Source organism: Nipponia nippon, unplaced genomic scaffold, assembly GCF_047370975.1.
Source record: "Nipponia nippon isolate SJK-2023a ecotype South Korea unplaced genomic scaffold, ASM4737097v1 scaffold_46, whole genome shotgun sequence".
Lineage (NCBI taxonomy): Eukaryota > Metazoa > Chordata > Aves > Pelecaniformes > Threskiornithidae > Nipponia > Nipponia nippon.
This window is the reverse complement of record NW_028262365.1, coordinates 88,387-115,079: the sequence shown is the minus strand read 5'-3', so window position 1 is coordinate 115,079 and position 26,693 is coordinate 88,387. Positions and strand designations below refer to the sequence as shown.

Here is a 26,693-nt window from a genome sequence, read left to right as displayed (position 1 = left end):
TGGGGATGAATAAAGGGTGACGTGGAGCTGCGGGTGCACTGTGCTGCTTGGGGGGGCATGGAGCGGCCCCCCCCCTCCCTGGTGCTGCGTCAGATCCAGTCCCTTTGGGGGGGGTTTATGGGGCCGGATCCGGGCCCTTTTGGGGGGGGTTATGGGGCCGGATCCGGACCCTTTGCGTGGGGAATCTGTGGGGCTGGATCTAGGCTCGTAGGGGCAGGTTGTGGGGCTGGGGCTGAGCCCTTCAGAGGGGTGTTATGGAGCTGGATCCCCCTTTGGGATTGGGGGGGTCTCTATCCCCTTGGGGGGGCGTGGCCTGCGAGAAGGGGCGTGGCCTGCGAGCAGGGGGCGGGGCCCTTAGGAAGGGTAGTGGGGGGCGGTGGGCTCAGACCCTGCTGAGCTCCGGGACCAGGCAGGACCCCCCGGCCCGTATCTGGCCTCCCCCCAGTGCCGGCCATGGCTGCGCTGCTGCTGGCCGCCCTCCTCACCCTCCTCTGTGCCCTGCCGGTGAGCCTGACCCCGGGGAGGGGGCTGCAGGGGGCCTGGGGAGCCTTAGGGGGCTGGGGGAGACCCTGGGTGATTTTTAGGGGTGTCCCTATGGGGGTTAGGGAGATCCTGGGGCGCTTCGGGTGTCCCTTCGTCGTCCCCAGGGGGTCTTGGCAGGAGGGGCGAGTTCCAGGAGGGGTATTTGGGATATTGGGGGGGGATTGTGGGGGTCTCGGGGGGCTGTTTGTACTGCTGGGGGGGCTCAGGGGTATTTGGGGTGTTCCTGGGGAGTTGGCGGGGGTCCTTGGGGCAGGTTTGGGATGCTGGGGGGGTCCTAAGGGGCCGTTCTGGGGCGCTGAGGGTTTTTGGGGGACTTTTGGGGGATATTTGGGTCCGGGGGGGGTCTCTAAGGGGTATTTTGGGGTGCTGAGGTGGGGGCTCTTGGGTAGCTGATGCCCGCCCGCAGGCGCAGCCGGCCGGGGTGCTGGAGCTGCGGGTGCTATCGGCGCGGGGGGGCCCGGGGGGGCCGTGTGGGGGCCCCCCCTCCTGTCGCCTCGTCTTCCGCCTCTGCCTGCGGCCCCCCAGAGGGGTTGGCTGCAGCCTGGGGGTTGCCCACAGCCCCCCTGGGCCCCCCCCCACCCCAGAGGCCCCCTGCATCCTCCGCCTGCCCTTTGCCTTCCCCTGGCCGGTGAGGATGCCCCCCCCCCCAGCCTTGACCCCCTGCCGTGGTCCTGGGACCCACAAGGGACCAGAAATGACCCCCCCCCCCAAATTTTTGACCCCCCCAGGGCACCGTCTCCCTCGTCATTGAGTCATGGCGGCTGGGGGAGGCAAAAGGCTCGGGGGGGGGGGGGGGGGGACCTGGGGGGGGGGGGCATGGGGTTTGAGGGGGCAAATAGGGGTTCCAGGGGGGCAAACTAGGGCCATGGCTATTTGGGGGGGAATGGGGGTGGCTGAGGGATAAGGAGGGGCAGGTGAGAGGCCAGAGTGCTGGGGGAACAAATGGGGGTCCCAGGGAGTAAATGGGGGGCAAATAGGGGTTGGGGGGGCAGATAAGCATTGGGGGGGGGCAAATGGTGGCCTGTGGGAGTTGGCAGGGGCAAGTTAGGGTTTGGGGGGGGCAAAGGGGAGCCCTGGATGTTTGGGGCGGGTGTGAATGGGAATCTGGGTTGGAGGGGGCAGTTGGGGGGACGCAGAGAGGAAGGGTTAGAGGGGCAAAGGGGGGTTTGGGGGTCCCGGGGGGCTGTGGGTGCTGACGGGTGCCCCAGGGCCCCAGGACCGGCTCTTGGGGCGCGCGGTGGCCCGGCAGCACCTCTCCCCGGGGGGTCCCTGGCGGGGTGGGTCCGGGGGGGGCCTGCGCTTCGGCACCCGCCTGCGCTGCCGCCCCCCTGCCCGCGGCCCCCGCTGCGCCCCCCGCTGCCCCCCCTGCGCCCGCCAATGCCCCCCCGCCGCCGCCTGCCGCCCCCCCCGCCGCTGCTGGCCCCCCTGCTGTGTCCGCCGTGAGTACCCCTGTCCCTGGGAGGGGCCCCCTGCACCTCTCAGTGCTCCCCTGCCTTTCTTGGGGGGCCCCAGCACCCCTGGGGCATCCCCTGGGTTTTGGAGTGCCCCTGACACCCCACTCTCCCCACAGGTGGGTGCCGGGAAGCCTGTGCCCACCCCAGCACCGATGGCAGCGCCTGCACCAATGGGGGCACTTGCGTGGTGAGTGGGACCCCCCCTGCCCTGCACCGTCTCCCCCCATGTCATATCAGGAGCCCCCCTGGGACCTCCAGGGTCGCCCCAGGGACCCCCCTGGTGCTTCTGAGCACCCCCACATCCACACTGGGGGGATGCAGTACCCACCGTCGCGGTAACAGCACTGCCTACGCAGGGGCACGGGAGCGACTCCCCGGGGCTGCGTTGTGACACCCCCGGCCCAGGACGGCCACCAGTGGAAGCACCGGCAGCACCAGAAGCACCGGCAGCGGTGGCAGCCCCAGTGGCCCCGGCAGCACCGGCGGTGGCCCTGGAAGCACCAGCAGCAGCACCAGTGGTCATCCTGGAAGCGCCAGTGGTGGTACCGGTGGCACCAGCAGTGATCCCAGAAGTACCAGCAGCAGCACCGGCAGCAGCCCCAGCAGCACCGGTGCTGGCAGCAGCGCCAGCGTCACCTGCGTCGCTCCCGGCCGCAGGGCGGTTGGCGATACCGGAGCCTCTCCCGGAGGTGCCGCCGTCCCCGTGTGCCCTCGGTCCCTGCTTCAACGGCGGCGCCTGTGCCCCCGATGCGGCCCCCGGCGCCGGCTATACCTGCCGCTGCCCCCCCGGCTTCCGCGGCTCCAACTGCGAGCGCCGCGCTGACCGCTGCGCTGACCACCTCTGCCTGCACGGTGAGCCTCCCCCGCGGCCCCCGCCGCCCTTCCCTGCCGGTGCGGTTCGGCATCGCTGACCCCCTCCCCGGTGCAGGCGGCCAATGCCGGGACTTGGGTCGCGGCGCCATTTGCAAGTGCCGACCGGGTTTTTCGGGGCGCCGGTGCGAACACAACGCCGATGACTGTACCCCCAACCCCTGCGCAAACGGCGGCACCTGCCAGGACGGCGCCAACACCTTCACCTGCTCCTGCACCCTCGGCTACGCCGGCGTCGATTGCCGCCGCCGTGCTGACGCCTGCGCCTCTGGCCCCTGCCTGCACGGCGCCACCTGCTACACCCACTTCTCCGGCCACGTCTGTGCCTGCCCCCCAGGATTTATGGGGTCCCGCTGTGAGGAGGAGGTTGGGGGGCCCCCCCCGGCCCCCCAGCGCCGGCCCCCCGCACCCCTCGCCCTCGCCTGTGCCCTCCCACTCGCCCTCCTGGGCCCCGGCGTGGGGCTGGCGCTGGCCGTGCGGCGGTGGCGGCGGCTGCCGGGGGAGAGGTGAGGCTTTGGGGGGGGGGGGGGGGCACGCACCCCGACTTTGGGGGTCTCACACCCTGACTTTGGGGGTCTCACGGCCTTTTCCGGCAGCAGCCGCACGGCGGAGACGGGGGGGACCCCCGGCACGAGCCCCCCAGGGAGGGAGCGGCAGCTGCCCCGTGCCTCTGCCACCCGGGTGAGCCCCTGCGAGACCCCCTCACCACCCCCCGTTTCTCTCCCCCCCCCCCTTTAACCTCCCCATTTCTCTCCCCTCCCCCCAGGTGTGACCCGGCCACGGACCCACCCAGGACCCCCCCACCCAAGTCTGGGGCCCCGCAGGGGTTTGGGGACCCCCCCCAAGGGGGGTGCGTGTGCCATAAAGCTCTTTGTGACGTCTGTCCGTGCCACTGTGTCACCAGAATCCGCCCCCGGCGTCCACGGGGGGGGGGGGGGGGGGAAACACGGGGGGGACACGCCACTCGGGACAGTGGGTGGGTGACACGGGGCATGGGGTGTGCCACTCGGCACCAGGGGGTGACAGGGCAGGGGATGCACCGCTCCGGATTGCGGGGGGGGGGGGGGTGACACGGGTGGGGACACGCCAGTCGCGATCGTGGGGGATGTCACGCCCCGTCGTGGGGTCTGCCCCCCACCCCCGGGTCACCTTAACTCGGCCCGCTCCATCGCTCGGCGCTCAACTCGGTGCTCGACAGTCGATTGTTTTCCTCAGCACACAGCGGTTCCCGCCCTCTGCCGTGATGGGCAGCGCGCGCCGCCAATGGGAAGGGAGGGGCGGGGTGGTGGGGGCGTGCTGGCCAATGGGACGGCGAAACGGACCGAGGTGGGGACTGGAGGGGCGGGGCCGCATGGGAGCCGGCGGCGTGTGGAAGCGGCGGGAGCCATGAAGTGAGCGGAGAGGGGCGGGGGGATCCCGGGGGCCGGGATCGCGGCGGGGGGCGGCCACGGGAGGGGCGGGGGACCCCGGGGGGTGCCGGGCCCACGGCAGGACCGGGGTCCCGGTGGATCCCGGGGGTGCTGGGCCCACGGGCGGACCGGGATCCCGAGGGGTACCGGGCCCACGGGAGGGCCGGGGTCCCCGGCGATCCCTGGCAGCCTTGCCTGCGGAGCGGATCCCTGCCAGGGCAGTGATGGAGAGCCGAGACCGGCAGCGGCTCCGCGGGGCCCTCTCAGTACCACGACCCCCCCCCCCCCCGCCCCCGGATCCCGCCGCCCGCCAGGTCCCAGCCGCCGTCACGGACCTGCCAAGAGGGGGGGGGGGCGCACGGGTGGGCTGGGGCACCCCGGTCCCAGGGCGAAGAGGGGTCAGCCAGGCGCCGAGCTCCCCGCTGGGGTGGGATCTGGCGGGATCCCTTGCGGGAATCCTCCTTTCCCTGGCCCCTCCGCAGGCTCAATATCGATGGTCTCCTGGTCTACTTCCCCTACGACTACATCTACCCCGAGCAGTTCTCTTACATGCTGGAGCTCAAGAGGACCTTGGACGCCAAGGTACAGCGGGACCTGGTGCTCCCCGGCGGGCTGGGATCCACCCACCCCCGGGGATGTCCCCGCCGGGGTGACGCCGCTGCTCTCGGCAGGGCCATGGTGTGCTGGAGATGCCCTCGGGAACCGGGAAGACGGTGTCGCTGCTGTCGCTCATTGTCGCCTACCAGCGGGTGAGTGCCGGTGCCCGATCCCTGTGGATCCCAGCCGATCCCAGCCCTGCAGTTCCTAGCATCACCTCTCTCCCCAGGCCCGGCCGCTGGATGTCACCAAACTCATCTACTGCTCCCGCACAGTGCCAGAGATTGAGAAGGTGGGATGAGAGTCTGGGGGAGAGATGGGGGGAGCAGATCCCAGAGGGGATCCCAAGGGATCCATCTGAGTGTTGCCACTGCAGGTGATCGAGGAGCTGCGGAAGTTGATGGATTTCTACGAGAAGGAGCTGGGGGAGAAGGTGCCGTTCCTGGGGCTGGCGCTGAGCTCCAGGAAGAACCTCTGCATCCACCCCGAGGTGGGCAGGGGACCGGGTGGGATCCACTGGGGGCGGGGGGGGTGATCCCGGGGGGACACAGTGACAGCAGGGTGACCCCGGGGGTGCAGGTGTCCTCACTGCGCTTCGGGAAGGAGGTGGACAGCCGGTGCCTGAGCCTGACGGCCTCCTACGTGCGGGCGCAGCACCAGCGCGACGGATCCCTGCCCGCCTGCCGCTTCTTCGAGGTGAGGGATCCCTCCGATCCCCTGACAGCACCCAGAGGTCCCCCTGCCCCTGACAGGCACCCGAGGGTGTCCCACCTTCCCCTGCTCAGGGGGCCCCGATGGCACCTGGGGACCCCCGGGTGCCCCCCGGTCTCCTGCCAGCTCCTGGGTGCCCCCAACAGCTCCCAGCACCCTTGGGTGCCCCCACTCCCAATCCGGCTCCCCAGCACCTGTGGGTGCCCCCCATTCCCCAAGTGGGTCCCCAGCACCCTGCTGTCCCCCCATTCCGCATCCACCCCCCCGGCACCCTTGGGTGCCCCCCAGCCCCGACATACCTCTGCCCCACACTTGCATCCCCCCTTCCCCAATCCTCTGCCCCCCGGGCCCCCCCCGGCTCAGGGTGCCTCCCCCGCCCCCAGCTGCCCCCCACCCCCCCGGGGATCTCCCTGGGGACCTCCAGCCTCCCCCCCCCGGGGTCTTCCCCCAGGAGTTCGACACCCACGGGCGCGAGGTGCCCATCCCCTATGGCATCTACAACCTGGACGACCTGAAGGCCCACGGCCGCCAGAAGGGCTGGTGCCCCTATTTCCTCGCCCGCTACTCGGTACAGCGGGGGCACGGGGGGCCGGGATTGGCTCTGGCGTGGCTCATCTGTCCCTAAACGTCCCTAAATGTCCCCATGTGTCGTCCCTCCGGCAGATCCTGCACGCCAACATCGTTGTCTACAGCTACCACTACCTGCTGGATCCCAAAATCGCCGACCTGGTCTCCAAGGAGCTGGCCAAGAAGTCGGTCGTGGTCTTCGACGAGGCTCACAACATTGGTCAGCGCCCTTCTGAACCCGTTTTTTGGGGTGTCACCTGCTGTCCCCTGCGTCACGCGGGGAGGGGTGACACCGTCCCCCGTCCCTGTAGACAACGTTTGCATCGACTCCATGGGGGTGAACATCACGCGCCGGACGCTGGACCGCTGCCAGACCAACGTGGCCACGCTCCAGGCCACCATCCAGAAGTGAGCGTGCATGTGTGTCCCCTCACCTGCCCCCCATCGTCCCCGTTGCTGTCTCCCCCCGTCACCATTTCCCCCCTCGTCCCCCTCTGCCGCAGGATCAAGGAGACGGACGCGCGGCGGCTGGCGGAGGAGTACCGGCGCCTGGTGGAGGGGCTGCGGGAGGCCAGCATGGCGCGGGAGACCGACCTCTACCTTGCCAACCCCGTGCTGCCAGACGAGATCCTACAGGGTTCGTGGGGGTGTGGCCCCTCTTTTGGGGTGCCCCCCAGCCCCCCCTCATTTCCATGCCAGATGAGCACAGGGGTCTCTGAGCCCCTTTTTGGGATGGGGACCCCCCTGAGCCCTTTGGGGTGCCCCCAGCCCCACACCAGCCCCTGGTGCTCCCTGATTTCTGCTCCAGATGAACATGGGGGTCCCTGGGGGTCCCCCAGCCCTTGGGATCCCTTTGGGGTGCCCCCAGCCCCACACCAGCCTCTGGTTTTCCCTGATTTCTGCTCCAGCCAAACATGAGGGTCCCCAAGATCTTGGGATCCCTTTGGGGTGCCCACAGCCCCACACCAGGCTCTGTCACCCCCAACCTCCCCTCCAGCCGAGTGTAGGCACCCTGGGGGTCCCCAAGCCCCTCCTTGGGGAGGGGGAGAGCGCCAGGGGGGTCCTCATCTGAGCCCTCTTCCGGTGTCCCCCCCACGCAGAGGCGGTTCCTGGCAGCATCCGGACGGCCGAGCATTTCGTGGGGTTCCTGAAGCGGTTCGTGGCCTATCTGCGGGCACGGGTGCGGGGGCCGCGGGTGGTGCAGGAGAGCCCCCCCGCCTTCCTCAAGGACCTCTACGAGAAGGTCTGCATCGAGCGCAAGCCCTTGCGGTGAGTCCGGGGGGGTCGTCTCCCCCATGAAGGGACCCACCCTCAAGGGGACGTGGCCCCTGGGGTGCCCTGTTCTCCCCACAGGGTGGCCTGAGACACTCCCAGGATGGCCTGTTACCCTCCCTAGGGTGCTGTGTCCCCCCCAGGGTCCTGTGTCCCCTCCCCAGGGTCCTGTGTCCCCCCCAGGATGCTGTGTTCCCTCCCCAGGGTCCTGTGTCCCCTCCCCAGGGTCCTGTGTGGCCTGTGACCCCCCGAGGGTGGTGTCTCCCTTCCCTGAGGTGACCATGTCCTCCCCTAAAGGTGGCATTTCCCCTTTTCGGAGTGACATGACACCCCTGGGATGACATGTCCCCCCGCCCAGGGTGACACGTCCCCTCCAAAATGACGTGTGTGTCCCCCCCCCACGGGTAACGCCCCCACCAGGTTCTGCGCAGAGCGGCTGCACTCACTGCTGCGGACGCTGGAGATCGTGGATGTGGCCGACTTCTCCGCCATCACCCTCGTCGCCAACTTCGCCACCCTCGTCAGCACCTACGCCAAGGGTCGGTCGGATGCCTGGGTCCCCCGGGGCAAGGGGGGAGCAGTCCCTGAGCCCCCCCTTGGCGTGGGGGCGGTTTGTGAGCCCCCCGCAGCGTGGGGATTGGCACCCGTGGGTGGTGGGACGGTCCGTAAGCCCCCTCGGGGTAGAGGGATGAGCACCCTTGGGTGGGGGGCACCCTGTGTCCTGCTTGGGGGGGTCTTGGGTGCCCCCCCCACCCCAGCTGGCACTGAGGGTGTCCCCCTGATCCCCTCCGCAGGTTTCACCATCATCATTGAGCCCTTCGATGACAGGACCCCCACCATCGCCAACCCCATCCTGCACTTCAGGTGTGGGCGCAGGGGGAGGACACGGCGGGTACCGGGGCTGGGGGGGACAGGGACGCTGCGGGGGGGACAGGGACGCTGCAGGTGCAGTGGCAGCGTCACTCCAGGGGTGTGTGTGTGTCCCCAGCTGCATGGACGCCTCCATCGCCATCAAACCCGTCTTTGAGCGCTTCCAGTCAGTCATCATCACGTCAGGGGTGAGTCCCCGTGTCTCCCCATGTCCCCCCGTGTCCCTCGTGTGTCCTCTTCCCATGTCCCCCCCTCCATGTCCCCCAGTGTCCCCCCCAGCATCCTCTCCAGGGACCATTGGGGTGACCCCGTCCCCATGTCCCCTCTGTCCCCGCCCAGACTCTCTCCCCGCTGGACATTTACCCCAAAATCCTGGATTTCCGCCCTGTCACCATGGCAACCTTCACCATGACGCTGGCCCGGACCTGCCTGTGCCCCATGGTGAGTGGGGAGCACGGGGGGGACCCAGCACCAGATCTGGGGGGGTCGGGGACCCCCATGTCACCGGCATGCCCATCCCTTGCAGATCGTGGGTCGTGGCAATGACCAGGTGGCCATCAGCTCCAAGTTTGAGACACGCGAGGACATTGGTAGGAGACGGGGACGAAGGGAGGGGGACAGGGACGGGGTTATGGGTCTGGGGGGAATGGGGATGGGGGGTTACAGGGCTGGGGGGGACACGGGGATGGGCTTATAGGGCTTGGAGAGGGGACAGGAACGGGGTTATGGGTCTGGGGGGAACAGGGCTGGGGACGGCTCAGGGACAGGGTTATCGGGCTTGGAGAGGGGAAATTATGCGGCGGACAGGGACAAGGACAGGGACGGGGTTATAGGGCTGGAGGGACCAGGCTTGGGGCCAGGACTGGGGTAGGGGAACCCGGGGCAGGACAGAAATGGGGCCAGGGGGATGTCGGGCCAGGGATGACAGGGAGATTCGGGGTCCCGAGGGGACTTTGAGGTGCTGGGGGTGCCTCACGGTGACCCCCCCACCCAGCCGTCATCCGCAACTACGGGAACCTGCTGCTGGAGCTGTCGGCCGTGGTCCCCGACGGCATCGTCGCCTTCTTCACCAGCTACCAGTACATGGAGAACATCGTGGCCTCCTGGTACGAGCAGGTATGTCCCCGCCTGTCCCTTGGGGCATCCCCTGGCCCCCACCGTGTCCCCTTGGGTCTCCTGACCCCGGACCCCCCGCTATGGCAGGGCATCCTGGAGAACATCCAGCGGAACAAGCTCATCTTCATCGAGACGCAGGATGGGGCCGAGACCAGCATGGCCCTGGAGAAGTACCAGGAGGTGGGTGGCAGCGCCCCAGGGTGTCACCGTCACTGGTGCCACCTCTCCCAGTGACGTGGCGGCTGTTCACAGGCCTGCGAGAACGGCCGGGGCGCCATCCTGCTCTCCGTGGCCCGTGGCAAAGTGTCAGAGGGCATCGATTTCGGTGAGGGCCAGCCCAGCTCGGGGACACGGTGGCGGGGGGATGCGGCAGAGAGTGCCAAAGCACACTGAGCACCCTGTTTTGCCCCCCACCCACCCAGTGCACCACTACGGCAGAGCCGTCATCATGTTTGGGGTGCCCTACGTCTACACCCAGAGCCGCATCCTGAAGGTGAGCGGGGACCCCAGGGGACCCGTGGGGACAGCGGGGCACCCAGTGGGCAGAGCCAGGCACCTCATGGCACAGCCAGGCACCCCAGGGACGCCATGGGCACTTTGGGGACACGATGAGGTGCCCCAGGCCTGTAATGGGGCACCCGTGGGGCACAGCCAAGCACCCTAGGGACACAGTGGGGCACCCATGGGGTACAGTGGGCACCCTGGGGTCACATTGTGGCACCCTGTGGCTGCAGCGTGACACCCCAGGGCTCCCTGGGGACCAGCGGGGCACCCCACGGCCAGGATGGGTCACCCGTGGGGCACCCAGTGTGTCCGTGCTCCCCCCCAGGCCCGGCTGGAATACCTCCGGGACCAGTTCCAGATCCGGGAAAACGATTTCCTCACCTTCGATGCCATGCGCCATGCAGCCCAGTGCGTAGGCCGGGCCCTGCGCGGCAAAACTGACTACGGCCTCATGGTCTTCGCCGACAAGGTGGGTAGCGGGATGGGGGGAGGGGTTTGGGGGGGCTGTAGGACCCCCCCCGGTTCCTCCCCACATCTCCCCTGCAGCGCTTCGCCCGGGCGGACAAGCGGGGGAAGCTGCCGCGGTGGATCCAGGAGCACATCACCGATGCCAACCTCAACCTGACGGTGGACGAGGCGGTGCAGGTGGCCAAGTTCTTCCTGCGCCAGATGGCTCAGCCCTTCCACCAGGTAAAGGAGCCCCCCGAGGTCCCCCCCAGCGCTGGAGGGGCCGGGCGGTGGGGGACCCCCGGCTCACCCCCTCCCGCTGCAGGAGGACCAGCTGGGGCTGTCCCTGCTGACGTTGGAGCAGCTGCAGTCGGAGGAGGTTCTGCAGCGGATCGAGCAGATCGCTCAGCAGGTGTGAGCCGGCCGGGGGTGTGGGGTGACCCCCCCTGTGGGCTTGGGGTGGGACCCCGAGCCCCCCGACGTGCTCGGAGTGGGACCCAGAGCCCCCCTGCCGTGGGCCCAAGGTGGGACCCGGATCCCTCTGTGTGCTCAAGGTGGTATCTAGGTCCCCGCCACGTGCTCAGGGTGGGACCTGGAGCCCCCCCACATTCTTGGGGCAGGAACTAGATCCCCCCCGACGTGCTCGGGGTGGGAACTGGCTCCCCTTCACATGCTTGGAGCAGGACCTGATGCCCCCCATGTGCTCGAGCAAGACCTGGATTCCCCCCAGCTCACTCGGAGCAGGATCCGGATCCCCCCCCCAACACGCTCAGAGCAGGACTTGGATTCCCCCCAACACACTGGGCGCAGGACCTGGATCCCCCTGCACCCCCTGGAGGGATGCCTCGCGTCACCTTTTTTTTGTATGCCCCCCCCCCAATAAAGCAGGAGTCCCCCCGGCTCAGCCATCCCTGCATCGCTGCACCCCCTTATTCACCGCTGCCGTGCCCGGGGACCCCCACATTACCCTGCCCTGGGGGCCCCCACGTTACCCTGCCTGGGGGGGCCACGGTCACCGGGGTGCGGAAGGGGGTTGGGAGCAGTGACGTGGCCCCCCCTGGGTCCCCAGTAATGGGGTACCCACGTCTTGGGGACGCCCCCGGCTGTCCCCAGGGCTGGGGGACACCCCATGGCCAAGGTCACCCCCTCCCCAGGGTATCACAGGGTCACCCCATCCCCGGGGTCCCACAGACCAGGGCCCCCCCAGACTCTAGGGCACCCCAAGGGTATGGGGTCCCCCTGGATCAGTGGAGCACCCCATGGGCATGGGGCCCCCCCCAGAGCTGTATACCCCCTCCGCCAGGGCCCCCCCCCAGCACCCTGGGGGGCTCAGGGTGCCCCGGACCCACAGGGGAGCCCCCCCCCAGCTACGTGCCTCAGTTTCCCCACAGGTGCTGGTGGTGTTTTGGGGGGTGAAGGGCTGCAGTGGCAGCCCCTGCCCCACCCATGGGTGCCACCCTGGCGTCCCTGCCGCCCGTCCCATGCCCCCTGCCGGGGTCCCCCAGCGCCGACACTGGATCCAGCCGGGTAACCGGATCCGGCCTAAAAATACCGGGTGTCGGGATGGGGAGGGGGGGGGCCGGCTTGAATTGCCCTGATCCAGCGGATCCGCCCAGGGTCACCCGCCTCTGGGTGCCCCCCACCCTGACCCCTGCACTGGGAGGGGGCCGGGGACAGCCAGGCCACCTCGGAGCGCGGACAGGGGCGGAGGGTGGGTGCCCCCACCCCAGCACCCCCCGGCCAGCACCCGGCAGGGATTTGGGGACGCTGGGTGCCCCCACTCCAGGACGGCACCCCCCCCACTACTCCTGTCCCCCATTCCGCTGTGGTGCCCCTGCCTGGGTCTGCGCCCCCCTCCCAGTGCTCCCGGTTACAGCCAGGCCCTGGCTGGGCAACCAGCGGGAGGGTAACTGGAGCCATGGCGGGTGCTGCGGGTCAAGGTCGGCCAAGGCCGCGCGCCCGCCGCGGCGGCGCCCGCAGCACCCACCCAGCAGCACCCACCGCTGTCCGTGGGGCCTCGAGGGTGGGCACGGGGTGCTGCCCTGCAGCCCTGCGGCTGCAGCGTGCAATGAGCAGCGTGCACCGAGCAGCGTGCAGCCACAGGCAGCGTGCAGCATGCGACACGCAGCGTGCAAGGTGCAGTGTACAGCGTGCAACACGCTGCAATGCAGCGTGCAACTTGCAGCGTGCGATGTGCAGCACGCAGTGTGCAACGTGCAAGCCTGCAACGGGGGGTGGCCCTGTGCGCCGGGGGGCGGTGCGGGGGTCCCGGGCTCCCTGCGGGGCTATGCAGAACCGGGGGTGCCCGGTGCAGGGGGCCCTGTTGCACCGGGGGGTGCCGGTGTAAGGGGGGTGCCTGTAGCCCGGTGCACCCCTCTCCGCGGCCGGCAGGTGCCGGGCCGGGCGCCCACCGGACACCCGACACCGAGGGGGCAGCGCCGGGGGGGCCGGAGGGTCTCCCCGTCCCCGGGGGCGGCTGCGGCAGGGCCCGGCCCTTGCCCGGTTCGGAGCCCCCCCCCGGTGCCCCCGGAGCCGGGCGGGGCCGGGGGGGGAGATAAAAGCCGGTGCCGGCCCCGCTCCCCGCCGCCTGCTCCGCCGGTGCCAGCCCGACCCGACCCGCTCCGCCCGCGCCGCTCAAGGTAACCCCGGCCCCACCGGGACCCCACCGGGAACCCCACCGGGACCCGACCCAGCCGGGATGGGCTCCCCCGGGACCGCCCGGAGAGGGACCGGACCCTCCCGGTGACACCGGGGCCAAACTGGGACCGGACCCTCAGGTACCAACCGAGCCGGGACCGACCGGACCCTCTGGGACCGGGATCGGAGCGGAGCCCCCCCCGGTGCCACCGGGACTGGACCAGATGCCCCGGTGCCTGGACACCCCGGTACCACCCGGGCCCCGGAGCGGGTCGGGGTCGGTCCCGGTCCCGGTCCCGGTCCCGGTTCCCCCCCCCGGGTCCGGTCCTCGGCTCCCCCCGGGATATAAATAGCCCTGGCGCCTTCCCGGCCAAACATGGCCCGGCCCGGCCCGGCCCCGCCCTTCGCCCAGGCCCCGCCCCACCACACCCACTCCACGCCCTATATAGCCACGCCTCCATGAATACACCCCCTCCGCCCCCGGGTCCTAGTGCCCACCTGTTACCCCCCCCCCCCCGTGTCCCCATGGCTGTGCCATGCCCCATGGCGCCATGCTGGGCCCAGTGCCACGCCGTGCCCCACGCCGTGCCCCACGCCGTGCCCCTCTCCCCGCAGCCCCACCATGCCGTTCAGCAACACCCACAACAAGTACAAGCTGAAGTTCTCGGCGGAGGAGGAGTTCCCTGACCTCTCCAAGCACAACAACCACATGGCTAAGGTCCTCACCCCCGCCCTCTACCAGCGCCTGCGGGACAAGGAGACCCCCAGCGGCTTCACCCTCGATGACGTCATCCAGACCGGCGTCGACAACCCTGGTGGGTGACGGCACGGGGTCCCCAGCTGGCCCACAGGGTCCTCTGGGCTGGTGCTGGGGGCCACGGGGTCTTCTGGTTCACCGCCAGTGCCAGAGCCCTGTCCCAGTGCCATACTGGGTGCCCAGTGCTGTGTCCAGTGCCGTGCCTGGTCCACAGTGCCATACTGGGAGCTGGTGCCCTGTCCCCAGTGCCAGACCCCTGTCCACAGTGCCATACTGGGTGCCAGAGCCCTTTCCCCAGTGCCATGCCCATTGCTGGTGCATAGTCCCCAGTACCATACTGGGTGCCGGTGCCCTGTCCCCAGTGCCATACCCATTCCCAGTGCCCTGTTCCCAGTGCCATACCCATTCCCAGTGCCTTGTCCCCAGTGCCATACCCATTCCCAGTGCCCTGTTCCCAGTGCCATACCCATTCCCAGTGCCCTGTCACCAGTGCCATACCCATTCCCGGTGCCCTGCCCTGTGCCTGGTGCCGTGCCAGCTGCCCCCTGACCACCCCCCCCCCCCCCCCAGGCCACCCCTTCATCATGACAGTGGGCTGCGTGGCTGGGGACGAGGAGTCCTACGAGGTCTTCAAGGAGCTCTTCGACCCAGTGATCCAGGACCGCCACGGCGGCTACAAACCCACCGACAAGCACCGCACCGACCTCAACCACGAGAACCTCAAGGTCCTGACCACCCGGGTCCCTCCTGGGCCATGGGGACAAAGGGACACGGGTTCCTCCTGGGGCGGTGGGGGATGCGGATGGGGGAAATTGGAGTGCCCAGATGCCTGGGTCCCCCTTGACTGGGGGTGGGGAGGGGCGCGGGGGTCCCCAGCTCCCTGACGGGTGTTTCGGGCAGGGGGGTGACGACCTGGACCCCAAGTACGTGCTGAGCAGCCGGGTGCGCACGGGGCGCAGCATCAAGGGCTACTCCCTGCCCCCCCACTGCAGCCGGGGCGAGCGCCGCGCCATCGAGAAGCTGTCCGTCAACGGTGAGGGGCGTGGCCTATGGGGGTGTGGTCGTGCCGCACGGGGCGTGGCCTGCTGCAGGGGTTGGGGCTTGCCTGCTCAGCCTGGGGGGGACAGGTTGGGGGGGCGTGGCCTAAGGGTGTGGCCTGGGGTGGAGGGGGTGAATACAGGGTGTGGCGTGGCGTGGCTTGGGTGTGGCTGTTGGGTGTGGTGCGTACCTCTGGCCACGCCCCACGTAGGGGTGGAGTTTGGGTGGTGTATGGGCGTGACTGAGGGGCGTGGCATATGGGCGTGGCTGAGGTCTGGGGTGGAGGCGGGCGTGGCGCGAGTGTGCGGGCTGCGGCCATGGCCTGGCACGTGTGGCGGGTAGCAGGGCGTGGTCGGTGGGCGTGGTCTGTGGATGGGTGGGTGTGGCCTGTACGTGTGTGGGCGTGGCCGTGCCCTGACCCTGCCGCCCCCCCCCCGCCCCCCCCCAGCCCTGAACAGCCTGGAGGGGGAGTTCAAGGGCCGGTACTACCCGCTGAAGGCCATGACGGAGCAGGAGCAGCAGCAGCTCATCGACGACCATTTCCTCTTCGACAAGCCGGTCTCGCCCCTGCTGCTGGCCTCGGGCATGGCCCGCGACTGGCCCGACGCCCGCGGCATCTGGTGGGGCGTCCCGGGGGGGCACTCAGGGAGCAGGGTCCCACCTGGGGGGGCTGCCACGGGCACCCGCGTGTCGGAGCCCCCAGCCGGGAGGGGCGCAAGGGGCACCCAGAGAGCAGGGTCCCAACTGGGGGGACGCTGGGGACCCTGCCTAGGAGGTGCACGAAGGGGCACCCACAGACCAAGGTCCCACCTGGGGGCACCCAAGTGTCGGGGTCCCACCTCGGGGGGAGGCAGTTAGGGGCCGCCTGGACGCCTGGGTCCCACCTGGGGAGGGTACAGGGGGCACCCACATATTTGGGTCCCACCTTGGGGCATCCAGATGGATGTGGGGGGGTGCCTGGACACCTGGGTCCCTGCGCCACCCCTGAGTGGGGGGCTGTGTGCGTGTCCCCGCGCAGGCACAATGACAACAAGACCTTCCTGGTGTGGGTGAACGAGGAGGACCACCTCCGCGTCATCTCCATGGAGAAGGGGGGGAACATGAAGGAGGTGTTCAGACGCTTCTGTGTCGGCCTCAAGAAGGTGGGATGGGGGATGGCGTGGGACATGAGAGGCATTGGGCCCTTGGAGGACATGGGGGGATGTGGGAGATATAGGGGGCATGGAGGGGCTTGGGGACAGGAGGGGCTTGGGGGGACACATGGGGATATGGGGGACATAGAGGGTCTTAGGGACGGGGGGGGCTTTGGGGACACACATGGGGACATGGAGGGGCATGGGGAGCTTTGGGGACACAGGAGGACATGAGGGTGATACAAGGGACTTTGAGGGTCTCGGGGACACTGGCACAATACGGACATTGGCATCAGGGGGCAGTGGGGGACACTGAGGGACATAGGGGGGCACAGGAGGACATGAGGGACATTAGGGGCATGGTGGGGATGGGGGGATGAGGGCACGTTTTGGGCACAGGGGACACTGGGGGCCACAGGGGTGTCCTGGGAGGGTGGTGGCAGTGGTGCCCCCAGGCTAGGGGTCAGGATGGTGGTGGGTGGGGACCCAGTCCTACGTGTGTCCCCCCCAGATCGAGGAGATCTTCAAGAAGGCGGGCCACCCCTTCATGTGGACGGAGCACCTGGGCTACATCCTGACCTGTCCCTCCAACCTGGGGACGGGGCTGCGGGGGGGCGTCCACGTCCGCCTGCCCAAGCTCAGCCAGCACCCCAAGTTTGAGGAGATCCTCAAGCGCCTCCGCCTCCAGAAGCGTGGCACAGGTGGGCACAGGGACAGGGGGACGGGGGGATGTGGGGATACAGGGCACGGGTGGGCATGGGGACACAGGTGCCGCGGGGTGCTGACCCCCCTGTTCCCCCCCCCCCAGGTGGGGTGGACACGGCGGCTGTGGGCGCCGTCTTCGACATCTCCAACGCCGACCGCCTGGGCTTCTCGGAGGTGGAGCAGGTGCAGATGGTGGTGGATGGGGTGAAGCTGATGGTGGAGATGGAGAAGAAGCTGGAGCAGAACCAGTCCATCGACGACATGATCCCCGCCCAAAAATAGGGGACCCCTCCTCGGGCACCCCCCCAGGACCGGCCTCAATAAACGCTGCTGGTCCCCACTGCGGCCCCAAGCATCTGGGCTAGGAAACACAGGGGGTCCCCACCCACGCGAGGGGGCTGCCATCCCACCCACTCCGGGGCGCCTTTGCGGCCCCTCCCACCCTACAAGGGGCAACTTCACCTTAACTCTGCCCACGCCCCGAGATCGGGATTGGGGGGGGGCCGGTACTGATGGGCACCAACACTGACAGGTTTCCTATGTTTATTGGGGGGTCAGGGTACAGACCGGGGCAGGAATAACTTAAAAATGTGCTGGGGGAGGGGGGGGGGGGGGGGGGAGGGGAGACCAGAGCCCCAGGGCCCAGGGCCGTATTTACAGGCTGTACAGGGCTGGGGGACACAGGGACAGTCCCCAAGGGGGGCTCCGGGGGACCCCAGGATACAGCCACAGCTCTGGGGACCCAGAGGTGGGGCAGAAGTGGGGATCCAGGGGGCTGGAGGTGATGTAGAGCCCTGAATCTGGGCACTTGGGGACCCTAAGGTCCTGGAAATAATGGCCCCAGGTTCCCAGAGCTGATGTTCCCAAGGTCCCCAAGCTGGCAGACCCCAAGGTCCTGGAGCCGCTGTCCTCGGGGTCCCAGAGCAGATGCCCCCAAAGTCCCCAAGCTGGTAGTCCCTGGGGTCCCAGAGCTGGTGGACCCCAAGGTCTTGGCACTGATGTCCCCAAGGTCCCAGAGTCAGGGGCTGCTGGGGTCCCAGATCCGATGGCCCCACACACAGGTAGCCAGGGGGTCCCAGAGCACCCAGGGGGCTGGAGCCAGCGACACCTACAGGGGGCCAGGGGGCACCCCGGATCCCCGAGTTGCCATCAGCAAGGGTCCCCGTGCTGCCGCAAGCCCCTGGGTGCTGGTGCTGATGTCTCCAAGGGGACACTGGAGCCGAGGCAGCCCCTGAGGGGGGCCCATTGCTGCCGCAGGCCTCCAGGGGCCTGGATCCGTTGCCGGTGCCAACACAGCCGCCAGAGGGGGGGTCCCGATGCCAATGCGGCCCCGAGGGCAGGAGTCCTGGATCCGGTGCAGCCCCAGGTCCCAGATCCAGTGCATCCTTGGGGGGGTCCCAGTGCCGATACAACCCCGGGGGGGACTGCAGCCATTGGGGGCCTCCCAGTGCCGATGCAGCCCCCGGGGGGGTCCTGGTGCCACTGCAGCCCCGGATCCCAGCTCCAGAACAGCCCCTGGGAGGGACGCAGCCCTCGAGGCTGGGGTCCCAGCTCCGGCAGGTCCCTAGAGCTGGAGCTGACCGGCCACGCGTGCCAAGGTGGCACGGAAAGCGCCAGCAGTGCCAGCCAGGCGCCGGAAGAGCACACCGTGGAGGCCGAGGCGCTGGAGCCGGCAAACCTCGGCCTCGAAATGGCAGAAGTGCTCGCTGGGGCCCCGGTCGTGGGTGCAGGAGAGCAGGAAGGGCTGGGGCTGGCGTGCGCGGCAGCCGGCTGAGAGGGTGGCCTGCCGCAGTGCCGCCATCACCGCCTCGGCCGGCCGGGCGCTCGTCACCTTCACATGCCAGGGGCATCGGAGCAGCCGGGGTTCGGCTTCCTTTTGATCCCAAGGTAGATGGCAACTGTGGGGGGGGAAAGGTGGGAATGGGGTGGGCAGAGGGCTGGGCAGGGGGCTACGAGGCACTGGGGCAGGGGCAATGGCATGGGCAGGGGGCTATGGGGTAGCAGAAAGCTGTATGGCATGGGCGGGGGGCACCAGGGGTGGGTATGGGGGCTACAGGGCATGGGGAGGGGTGGGTGTGGCATGGGCAGGGGGCTGCCCGCCCTGCGGAGCAGCCATAGGTTGGGGGACATCAGCACCTACCTTGTGAGCGCAGGTCCCCCGATTCTCTCAGGTTCGTCTGCGACCCTGGGGAGGGGGGACACACGTCAGGCGGGGCTGGGGGCTCTGCCCACCATGGGCGGCACCAAGCCCCCCCCCCCCCCCAGTTTTGCACCCATTTTTGGGGCACCACCCCCCTTTCAGGGCCATCACCACCAGCCCGGTACCTGATGTGGGGGTATGGTCCCCATTTTGGGGTCACTGTGCCCCCCCAAAGCTGTGCCTGAGTTAGGGGCCACAGTCCCCAATTTAGGGGACACCATCCACTGAGGTCATGCCCCTTGGAAATGGCACCGCCCCAATTTTGGGGGGCACCACCCCTGATTTGGGGCACATCATACACCCAGGGTCATACCCATTCTGGGGGGCACACCACCCCCATTTTGGGGAAATCACCCCCCCAAGGTAATGCTGAATTTGGGGGGCACCACCCCCAGCTCAGGACACAGTCTCCCCTAAGGTGATGCCCATTTGGGGGGGGAATCCCCACCCCCAGCTCATGCCTGTTTTGAGGGGGCACTTCCCCCCTCGAAGCTGTGCCCGATTTGGGGGACACCTGTCCACGTTGGGGGGCACCACCCCCACCAAGCTCACACCTATTTTAGGGGGCAGCATCACCCCACACCACGGTGCCCACAGCGGAGCACGGCTGTGCCCCTCCAACCCCCCAAAGCCCCCCGGCAGCAGCAAAGGCTGAGAGACAGAAAGAGAGAAGGGACAGGAGCAAAGCGAAGCAGGCGCCAGCGGCACCAGGACGGGCACTGGGCTGGGTGCCGGTGGCACCAGGACGGGCACCAGGAGCATTGGGACAGACACCAGGACGTGCACTGGTGGCACTGGGACAGGCACGAGGACAGGCACTGGGGTAGGTGCCAGCAGCACCGGGACAGGCACTGGCAGCACCAGGGCAGGGTGAGAATGACACTGGAGTGGGCACCGGTGGCACCAGGACAGGCACCGGTGGCACTGGGACAAGCACTGGCAGCACTGGGATGGGCACTAGAATAGATAACAGTGGAACTGGGACAAGCACCGGGACAAACACTAGTGGCACTGGGACAGGCACCGGGACAAACACCGGCAGCACCGGGACAGACACCGGGATGAACACCGGCAGCACTAAGACATGCACTGGGACAAACACCAGCGGCACCAGGACAGGCACCGGGGTGAGCGCTGGTGGCACTGGGACAAGCACCAGTGGCACCGTGACAGGCGCCGGTGACACCGGGCACTTACTGATTTTGGCTCCTGGAGGCGTGGGGGTGCCCGAGACGCACCTATTAGAGCTCTGCCGCTTAGAGGGGTCAAGAGTGACCCTGGAAGAGAGAAGAGGGAGTGAGGAAGGCGAGGGCAGCGCCGGCGGGGCGGGCACGGCACCCGCCGCCCCCTCACCTGCGGGTCAGCTTGGAGGTCAGCTTGCTGAAGAGGTTGGAAGTGGCCCGCGAGCGGCTCTGGGGCAGCGGCGAGGCCTCAGGTGCCAGCGTCGGGGAGGCAGGGGGCCCGTTGGGACCCCCCGCTGTTCGCCGATCCCGCACTTGTCCACCGTGGAAGGTGCTGCGGACGGTGGTGCCCCGCGCCAGGCGGGCCCGCTCCGAGGAGGCAGCGGCAATGCTGTGGCTGGAAGGTGACGCCGGGGGCACCCGGCCGGCGACAGAGCTGCGGGCATGGGAAGGAGGGAGGTGTTATGGTGGCAGGGGGGAGATGGAACGGGACCCCCCTAGGGATCACTGGCCACCCTACCTGTTCTCCTTGCCGTTCTGCAGCAGCGAGTGGCGGTCAGCGCCCGGGCGCTCGGTGCAGACGTAGGTGTTCCTGCGTGCCATCACGCTCGAGGGGAGGTTGTTCTGCAAGGCACCGGGTGCCCGCCGCAATCAGCACCAGGGTCCCTCCCTGCCCCGATTCCCCAGTCCCAGGGGGCCCCCAACCCTGCCTGTGCAGCCCTAGGAGTGCCCCCCGACCCTGATTTCTCAGCCCCATGGGCATCTGCACCCTGTCCGTGCGGCCCTAGGGGGGCCTGCACCCTGCTCCCCCAGCTCCATGGGTACCCACAGCCTGCTCCCCAGCCCCACGGGTACCTCCCCCAGCCCCAGGAGCACCCGCCGCCCCAAGCCTTGCCCCCAGCCCCAGGCCCACCGCCCCCCGTGCCCACCGTGTTGATGGCGCCGTCCTTGTGCCGGTCGGGGATCTCGGACTTGTTGGGGTTGTTGGCGCTGCTGACCATGGGGCTGGAGGGGGGGATCCCGCGCCCACTGCCCACCACGCTGCAGCTGGCCTTGCGGGCGGGCATGCGCTCCTCCTTCAGCTCTGTGTCGCCCGCGCTGGTGGGGCTGCGCTTGGGGTGCATGGGCACCGGCGAGGGGCCACCTGCAGGCAGGGGGGCTTAGGGAGGTGTGGGCAGCAGCAGCCAGCCCTGCCTGCTCCCTGCTGGGCACAACACGGGGCAAGGGTCCTGCCCACTGTGCCCTGGGGGGTTGTTCTGTGGGGCACGGCTGGACCAGCCACCCTGTAGGATGTGGGAGAGGGTGCCCGCCCTGCCCTCCACCCCATGGGCATGGAGCGCACTCTGCCTTGTGCCCCACGGCCACGGGACTGGGTGCCCACCCTGCCCTGGAGCCCGCCCTACTTTGCACCCCACAAGCATGATGCCCATCCAACCCTGTGGACACAGTGCCTGCCCCGGGGACAGGCCAGGGGACGCAGGACACTCACAGAAGTCGCTGTGCCGCCGCTGCCGGTGGTAGGTGGTTGTACCGCGCTGGCTCTTGCTGTGCGAGGACACCTTGCTGGTGCCATTGGCTGCCTCGCTGGGTGCCCGCACCCGGGCCAGGGAGAGGCTGCTGCCCGTACGTGACTCTCCTGCCTCCACCTGTGGCCGGCAGTGCCCATCACCGACCCTGCCCAGCGGCCCAGGGCCGGGATGGCGGTGACACCACGTTGTCACCTCACCTCATTCTTCCTGCCCAGCAGGAGGTAGGTGGCCGTCACCTCGTTGTACTTCTGGTTGCTCAAGGACTCCTTGATCTCCTCCCGGGTGTAGCCCATGCCCACCATCACCTCTGCGGGAAGCAGGGACAGTGAGGGGGCACCGCCAGGCCCTGGAGTGCAGCAGACCCCCACCCTGGGGTGCCAGGGTGGCACCGTGCCCTCACCAATGCGCTTGGCGTCCCCAAAGTCCTCCTCAGGCTCCTTGTAGGGTTTCAGCTCATCGCCCTCGTAGCCGATGTTGATCCACTTGTCCTTCATGATTTGCTGTGGGGTAGCAGCAGGCATTGGTGGGGTGACACAGGTGCCACCAGCAGTGACATGGGTCCCACCGGGGATGCCATAAGCACATGGCAGGCACAGGGTGCTCTCCCCAGCTGGTTTACCCACTCCAATGCCAGCCCAGGGTGCTCGGAAGGGGGAGCCAGCTGGGGGGAGCCCACAGGGTGGGGAGCAGAGTGGCCAGGGGACGTGCCCCATCAAGGTGGGACGGTGCCTGTCCCAGCTGTGCCAGCCCCAGCCCTGTGCCCTCCCTGAGTCCTGTGTCCCCCTGTGCCCCCCAGGACTTCCCTCACCTCAAGAGTGCAGCGCTTGGCCGGATTCAGGACCAGGAACCGGCGCAGGATGTTTTCGCAGTCAGTCGACATGTAAAAGGGCACCCGGTACTTGCCCCGCAGCACCCGCTCCCGCAGCTCCTGGGGGGGGACAATACACACAGGTCAGGGTGGGGGCACCCACACCCTGGCGTGGGATGGGTACCGTCCCCACCATGGGCGTGGGGACAGGATGGGCACCGTACCAGCGCTGCCCCACAGGCAGGGAACTGGGACAGGCACTGTCCCCAGCTGAGCACAAAGACGGGACAGGACGATCGCCGTCCCCAGCCAGGGATGGGACAGGCACAGGGCCAGGTGACAGGAGGGGATGCTGCCCCATCCCCGCTGCCCACCTTGAGGTTGTGGCCATCAAAGGGCAGGGAGCCGCTGACCAGGGTGTAGAGGATGACGCCCAGGCTCCAGATGTCGACCTCAGGGCCATCGTACTTCTTGCCCTGGAAGAGCTCGGGGGCGGCGTAGGGGGGGGACCCGCAGAAGGTGTCCAGCTTGGAGCCCAGCGTGAACTCATTGCTGAACCCGAAGTCGGCGATCTTGATGTTGGCATCGGCGTCCAGCAGCAGGTTCTCCGCCTGCAGGCACAGGGATGGCAAGATGGGCACCGCGTCCGCCACCGGGACAGACATCGCGTCAGGCGTAGGGGTGCCAGGACTGGGATGCTGCAGTGGGCACCGTGTGGGGATTGCAGCACGGGGATGCCAGGACAGGGACACTGGGACAGGCATTGTGTCCAGCATGGGGATGCCGGGATGGGCACCACACCAGGCATTGGGACGGTGGGATGGGCACCAGGTCAGGCACAGAGACACCAGGATCAGGATGGGTGTCTGGGATGGGCACTGCACTGGGCATGGGGACACTGGGAAGGGCACCATATCAGGCATCCCACGTGGAACAGGGACACCAGGAAGGGAACAGCACGGGGCAATGCCACCGCAGGGCACCCCATGGCCCCCCTGTCCCCCTGGCAGGGGACACAGCAGGGCAGCTGGGTCCCACCTTGAGGTCCCGGTGGACGATGTTTTTCTGGTGGCAGTAATGCACAGCCGAGACGATCTAGGGACAGGGCAAGCGTCAGCAGGGTGTCACTGGTGCCCGCTGTCCCCACTACCACTGGTGTCCCCCCCCGTGGTGCCCTCGCTCAGCCTCTGTCCCACCCCGATCAATGCTGCAGCCGGTAGCCCCAGGGGGGATTGATCCTGCCCACATGTGGCTGCCATGTGCCAGCCCTCCCCCACAGCCACCCCACCGCCACAATGTCCCCAGCCCCACGCCACCGTGGGTTCCACATCCCCCCACCGCATGCCAGCCCCCCCCCATGCCCCCAGCCCCCCACTGCAGGCCCCACGATGTCCCCAGCCCCACGTCCCCCCACCCCATGCCAGCCCCCCACAATGTCCCCAGCCTCCCCCACTACCCCCAGCCCCCTGCCACGCCCTGGTGCCCCCCTCCGGTGCCCCCCACCTGTCTGAACTTGGCTCGCGCCTCCTTCTCCTTCATCCTCCCATGGGACACGAGGTAGTCGAACACTTCGCCTGCAGGGACACCCACAGGTGCCTGCGTCCCTCCACCCCAGGCACGGCACCCCACAGCCCACCCCCACCAGAAGGTGGGTGCTGTGCCCCCCCCCTAGAGCCCCGGGTGCAGCCCCTAACCCCATCCCAGCACCCCAGGGTGCACCCAGCCGGGGCATGGCCCCCAGCAGGGTGTGCAGCACCCACGAGGGGGGTCAGGGTGCCGGGGGTGTGTGGGGGGGGTGTGTGTCTCACCAGCACTGGCGTACTCCATCACCAGGTACAGCGTCTTCTCCGTCTCAATGACCTCAAAAAGTTTCACTGCAGGGAGGCGGGGTGTCAGCATGGGCACCCACGGGTGCCCCCACGCCCCATGGGTGCCCCCCCTATCCCCAGTGGGGGTCCCACTCACCAATGTTGGGGTGGTTCAGCCCCTTCATGATGCGAACTTCCCGGAAGAGCTGCGTGCAGAGGGTACAAAGGCGTTAGCAGGGGGCCGGGACCCCCCACTCACCCTGCCCAGGGAAGTGCCCCCCACCCTGTGCCCCGCCCTGGCTGCCCCCCACCTTCTGGAGGCTGGTGGGGTTCAGCTGCGTCTTGTCGATGATTTTTATGGCCACCTGGGAAGGAACCGGGGGTGAGAGGGGGACACAGGGAGGGGCAGTGCTGCCGGTTACCCCCAGACCCCCCCACCGTGGACACCCGTCTCCCCCCAGCATCACAATCCTCCTCCCACTTGCCCCCCCAGGGGTGCCCACCTCCTGCCAGGCCCCCCCATAACCCCCGTGGGGGCACCCACCTACACCAGGCCCCCCATTTCTCCCCCCAGCTCCTTCCAGTTGCCCCCGGGACACTCCAGCCACCCCCAGCTCCCCTCCAGGCCCCTCCACCTTCCCCCTGGGGCCCCTCAGCTCCTTCCAACTTCCCCCCAGGACCTCTATAACTCACCCCAGCTCCCCCCATCTCCCTCCAATTGCCCCCCGGGACCCCCTTTTCTCCCCCCGGCTACCCTCCAGCACCCCTCAGGACCCCCCCCATCATCCCCACCTCACGGCCGGTGAGGATGTGCCGGGCCAGCTTGACCTTGGCGAAATTGCCCTTGCCGATGGTGCGCAGCAGGCGGTAGTTGCCGATGTGGGGCTGCTCCTCGGGGCAGGAGGCGATGGAGTTGCGGCAGCGGGCGCCCAGCGAGCGGCTGGACCAGGCCGAGCCCTTCTCCGAGCGGCTGCCCCCCAGGCCCGTGAGCTGGGAAGTGGAGGGGGGGGGACACACACACGTGGCTGAGAGCCCCCCAGATCATCGCACAAGTAACTGGTACTGCTGATCCCCCCCCGCCCCCAGCTCATAACAGGAGTGCCTGGTGCTGCTGAGACCCCCCAGCTCCCCGCATAGGGGACGGACTTGATGAGATCCCCCCAGCTCATCACAGGGGTGCCTGGTGCTGCTGAGACTCCCCCTGGCTCATCACAGGAATGGCTTATACCGCTGAGACTCCCCCCGGCTCATTGCAGGAGCGGGCAGTGCTGCTGAGACCCCCCAGCTCATTGCAGGAGTGCTCGGTGCTGCCGAGAGCCCCGGCTCACCACAGCCGTGCGCCCCCCAGCACCCAAAGGCCCCCGGGGGGGGACGCTGCCCCGGCCGGTGGGGTGGGGACGGATCCGGCCTGACCGGCTCCGGGGCCGCGTCCCGGCCTCGCCCGCGGGTGCCCGGCCGCCTGGGTCTCCCGCCCAGATGCCTGGGTCGCCCCGACGGTGACCGGGGGGCTCCGCTGGCCCCGGTGCGTCCCCCCCCTTCCCGGCCGTGGCGTCACCGGGGTCCCTCAGTCACACCAGTGCCCCCCCCCCCCCAGACCACCGTTCCCGCTTACCGGTGGCTCCAGCGCCTGCCCAGTGCCCCCCCCCCCCGCTACAACCCGCCCCCCCCCCCCGGTGCTCCCCCTGTACCAGCCGACCCCTCCCGGTGCCCCAACCCGGCCCCCCGCCGCGACATCTCGCCCCCGCCGCTCACTGTGTCCGCGTTCCGCTCGTTGCCCGCCGCCAGGGCGGAGCGCGAAGACATCTTGACCCGCGGGGCCGGGGCTCGGGGCCGGGGCTCGGGGCCGGGGGGGGGGAGGCTCGGGGCCGGCGGGGCTCGGGCAGGCCCGGGCCGGGCCGGGCGCACCGGGCGCGGCCGCTACCAGCGGTTCATGGCCGGGCCCGGGCGCACGAAGGCGGAGCCGGGGCCGGGCCGGGCCGGGCCCGGGCGGGGGAGCCCTAGGGGCGGGCGGCGGCGGGGGCGGCCATGGGCCGGGCCGGGCCGGAACCGGAACCGGAAGCAGGACCGGGGCTGGGCTGGGCGAGGTTTCGCCGCGAGTGTGGCCACGCCCCTTAAAGGCGCCGCGCACCCGCGGGAGGGGCGGGGTGCGGGGGGGGGGGGCGACCGGAGGTACAGGGCTTGTTTGGGGGCGCGGGGGGCACCGGGGGGTCAGGGGGCGCAGGGGGCATTTGCAGGGGCGGGGTCATTGAGGGGCGGGCGGTGTTTGGGGGGGCAGGGAGCCATTTTGGGTGGGGGCTGTCGGGGGTGCAGGGGGTACCGGGGCTGTTTGGGGGTACCGGGCACGGGGGTGCGGAACCGGGCCTGTGGGACCGATCCCCGCGCTGGGGACCGGCAGGTCCACGCGTGGGGCGCGGCGGGGCCACGGGGAGGGCGCGGCCCCGCCCTTCGCCTTTAAGGGCAGCGCCAGGGCGGGGCTGATCCCGCCCCCCACCAGCGCGGTGGCCAATCACGAGCCACCGGGCGCGGCCGCGGCTCCT

At 69.3% G+C, this 26,693-nt stretch overlaps 4 protein-coding genes across 12 annotated transcripts; 3 read left to right on the top strand and 1 right to left on the bottom strand.

Annotated features, from left to right (window-relative positions):
- Positions 1-453: 453 nt before the first annotated feature.
- Positions 454-3,745, top strand: LOC148052565 (uncharacterized). The gene is made up of 7 exons (XM_087729642.1): positions 454-504; positions 1,694-1,982; positions 2,114-2,184; positions 2,354-2,849; positions 2,926-3,373; positions 3,464-3,548; positions 3,634-3,745. The coding sequence occupies exons 1-7, from the start codon at positions 454-456 to the stop codon at positions 3,637-3,639; spliced, it is 1,446 nt and encodes a 481-aa protein (XP_087585768.1). The 3' UTR covers positions 3,640-3,745.
- A 480-nt stretch (positions 3,746-4,225) lies between these two features.
- ERCC2 (ERCC excision repair 2, TFIIH core complex helicase subunit) lies at positions 4,226-11,268 on the top strand. 6 transcript variants are annotated; one of them, XM_087729675.1, is made up of 23 exons: positions 4,226-4,258; positions 4,759-4,858; positions 4,948-5,025; positions 5,103-5,165; positions 5,250-5,363; positions 5,453-5,569; positions 6,036-6,152; positions 6,248-6,371; positions 6,463-6,559; positions 6,655-6,788; positions 7,252-7,420; positions 7,844-7,962; positions 8,218-8,287; positions 8,412-8,481; positions 8,633-8,734; positions 8,820-8,883; positions 9,288-9,409; positions 9,497-9,589; positions 9,662-9,734; positions 9,832-9,902; positions 10,239-10,382; positions 10,460-10,603; positions 10,686-11,268. In XM_087729675.1, the coding sequence occupies exons 1-23, from the start codon at positions 4,254-4,256 to the stop codon at positions 10,776-10,778; spliced, it is 2,283 nt and encodes a 760-aa protein (XP_087585801.1). In that variant the 5' UTR covers positions 4,226-4,253; the 3' UTR covers positions 10,779-11,268. The 6 variants fall into 6 exon arrangements, 4 of the variants coding, with proteins under 4 accessions (XP_087585801.1, XP_087585802.1, XP_087585800.1 ...); XM_087729676.1 differs by having other exon boundaries at positions 6,009-6,152; positions 10,508-10,603; XM_087729674.1 differs by having other exon boundaries at positions 6,009-6,152.
- Positions 11,269-12,842: 1,574 nt separating this feature from the next.
- On the top strand, positions 12,843-16,970 carry CKM (creatine kinase, M-type). The gene is made up of 8 exons (XM_087729756.1): positions 12,843-12,999; positions 13,613-13,812; positions 14,325-14,479; positions 14,655-14,787; positions 15,241-15,412; positions 15,811-15,934; positions 16,437-16,626; positions 16,734-16,970. Exons 2-8 carry the CDS (start codon positions 13,620-13,622, stop codon positions 16,910-16,912), a joined length of 1,146 nt encoding a protein of 381 aa, XP_087585882.1. The 5' UTR covers positions 12,843-12,999; positions 13,613-13,619; the 3' UTR covers positions 16,913-16,970.
- Positions 16,971-18,187: 1,217 nt separating this feature from the next.
- On the bottom strand, positions 18,188-26,202 carry MARK4 (microtubule affinity regulating kinase 4). Of its 4 annotated transcripts, XM_087729755.1 has the most exons (18): positions 25,909-26,201; positions 24,949-25,146; positions 24,468-24,521; positions 24,314-24,362; positions 24,157-24,222; positions 23,852-23,922; positions 23,387-23,443; positions 22,723-22,959; positions 22,349-22,468; positions 21,941-22,040; positions 21,738-21,847; positions 21,501-21,657; positions 20,941-21,155; positions 20,532-20,635; positions 20,184-20,447; positions 20,028-20,107; positions 18,771-18,815; positions 18,328-18,528 (listed from the first exon to the last, which is right to left on the bottom strand). In XM_087729755.1, exons 1-18 carry the CDS (start codon positions 25,957-25,959, stop codon positions 18,464-18,466), a joined length of 2,043 nt encoding a protein of 680 aa, XP_087585881.1. In that variant the 5' UTR covers positions 25,960-26,201; the 3' UTR covers positions 18,328-18,463. The 4 variants fall into 4 exon arrangements, with proteins under 4 accessions (XP_087585878.1, XP_087585880.1, XP_087585879.1 ...); XM_087729752.1 differs by lacking the exon at positions 20,028-20,107 and having other exon boundaries at positions 18,188-18,528; XM_087729754.1 differs by lacking the exons at positions 20,028-20,107; positions 23,387-23,443 and having other exon boundaries at positions 18,188-18,528; positions 25,909-26,202.
- Between the last annotated feature and the right edge of the window lie 491 nt (positions 26,203-26,693).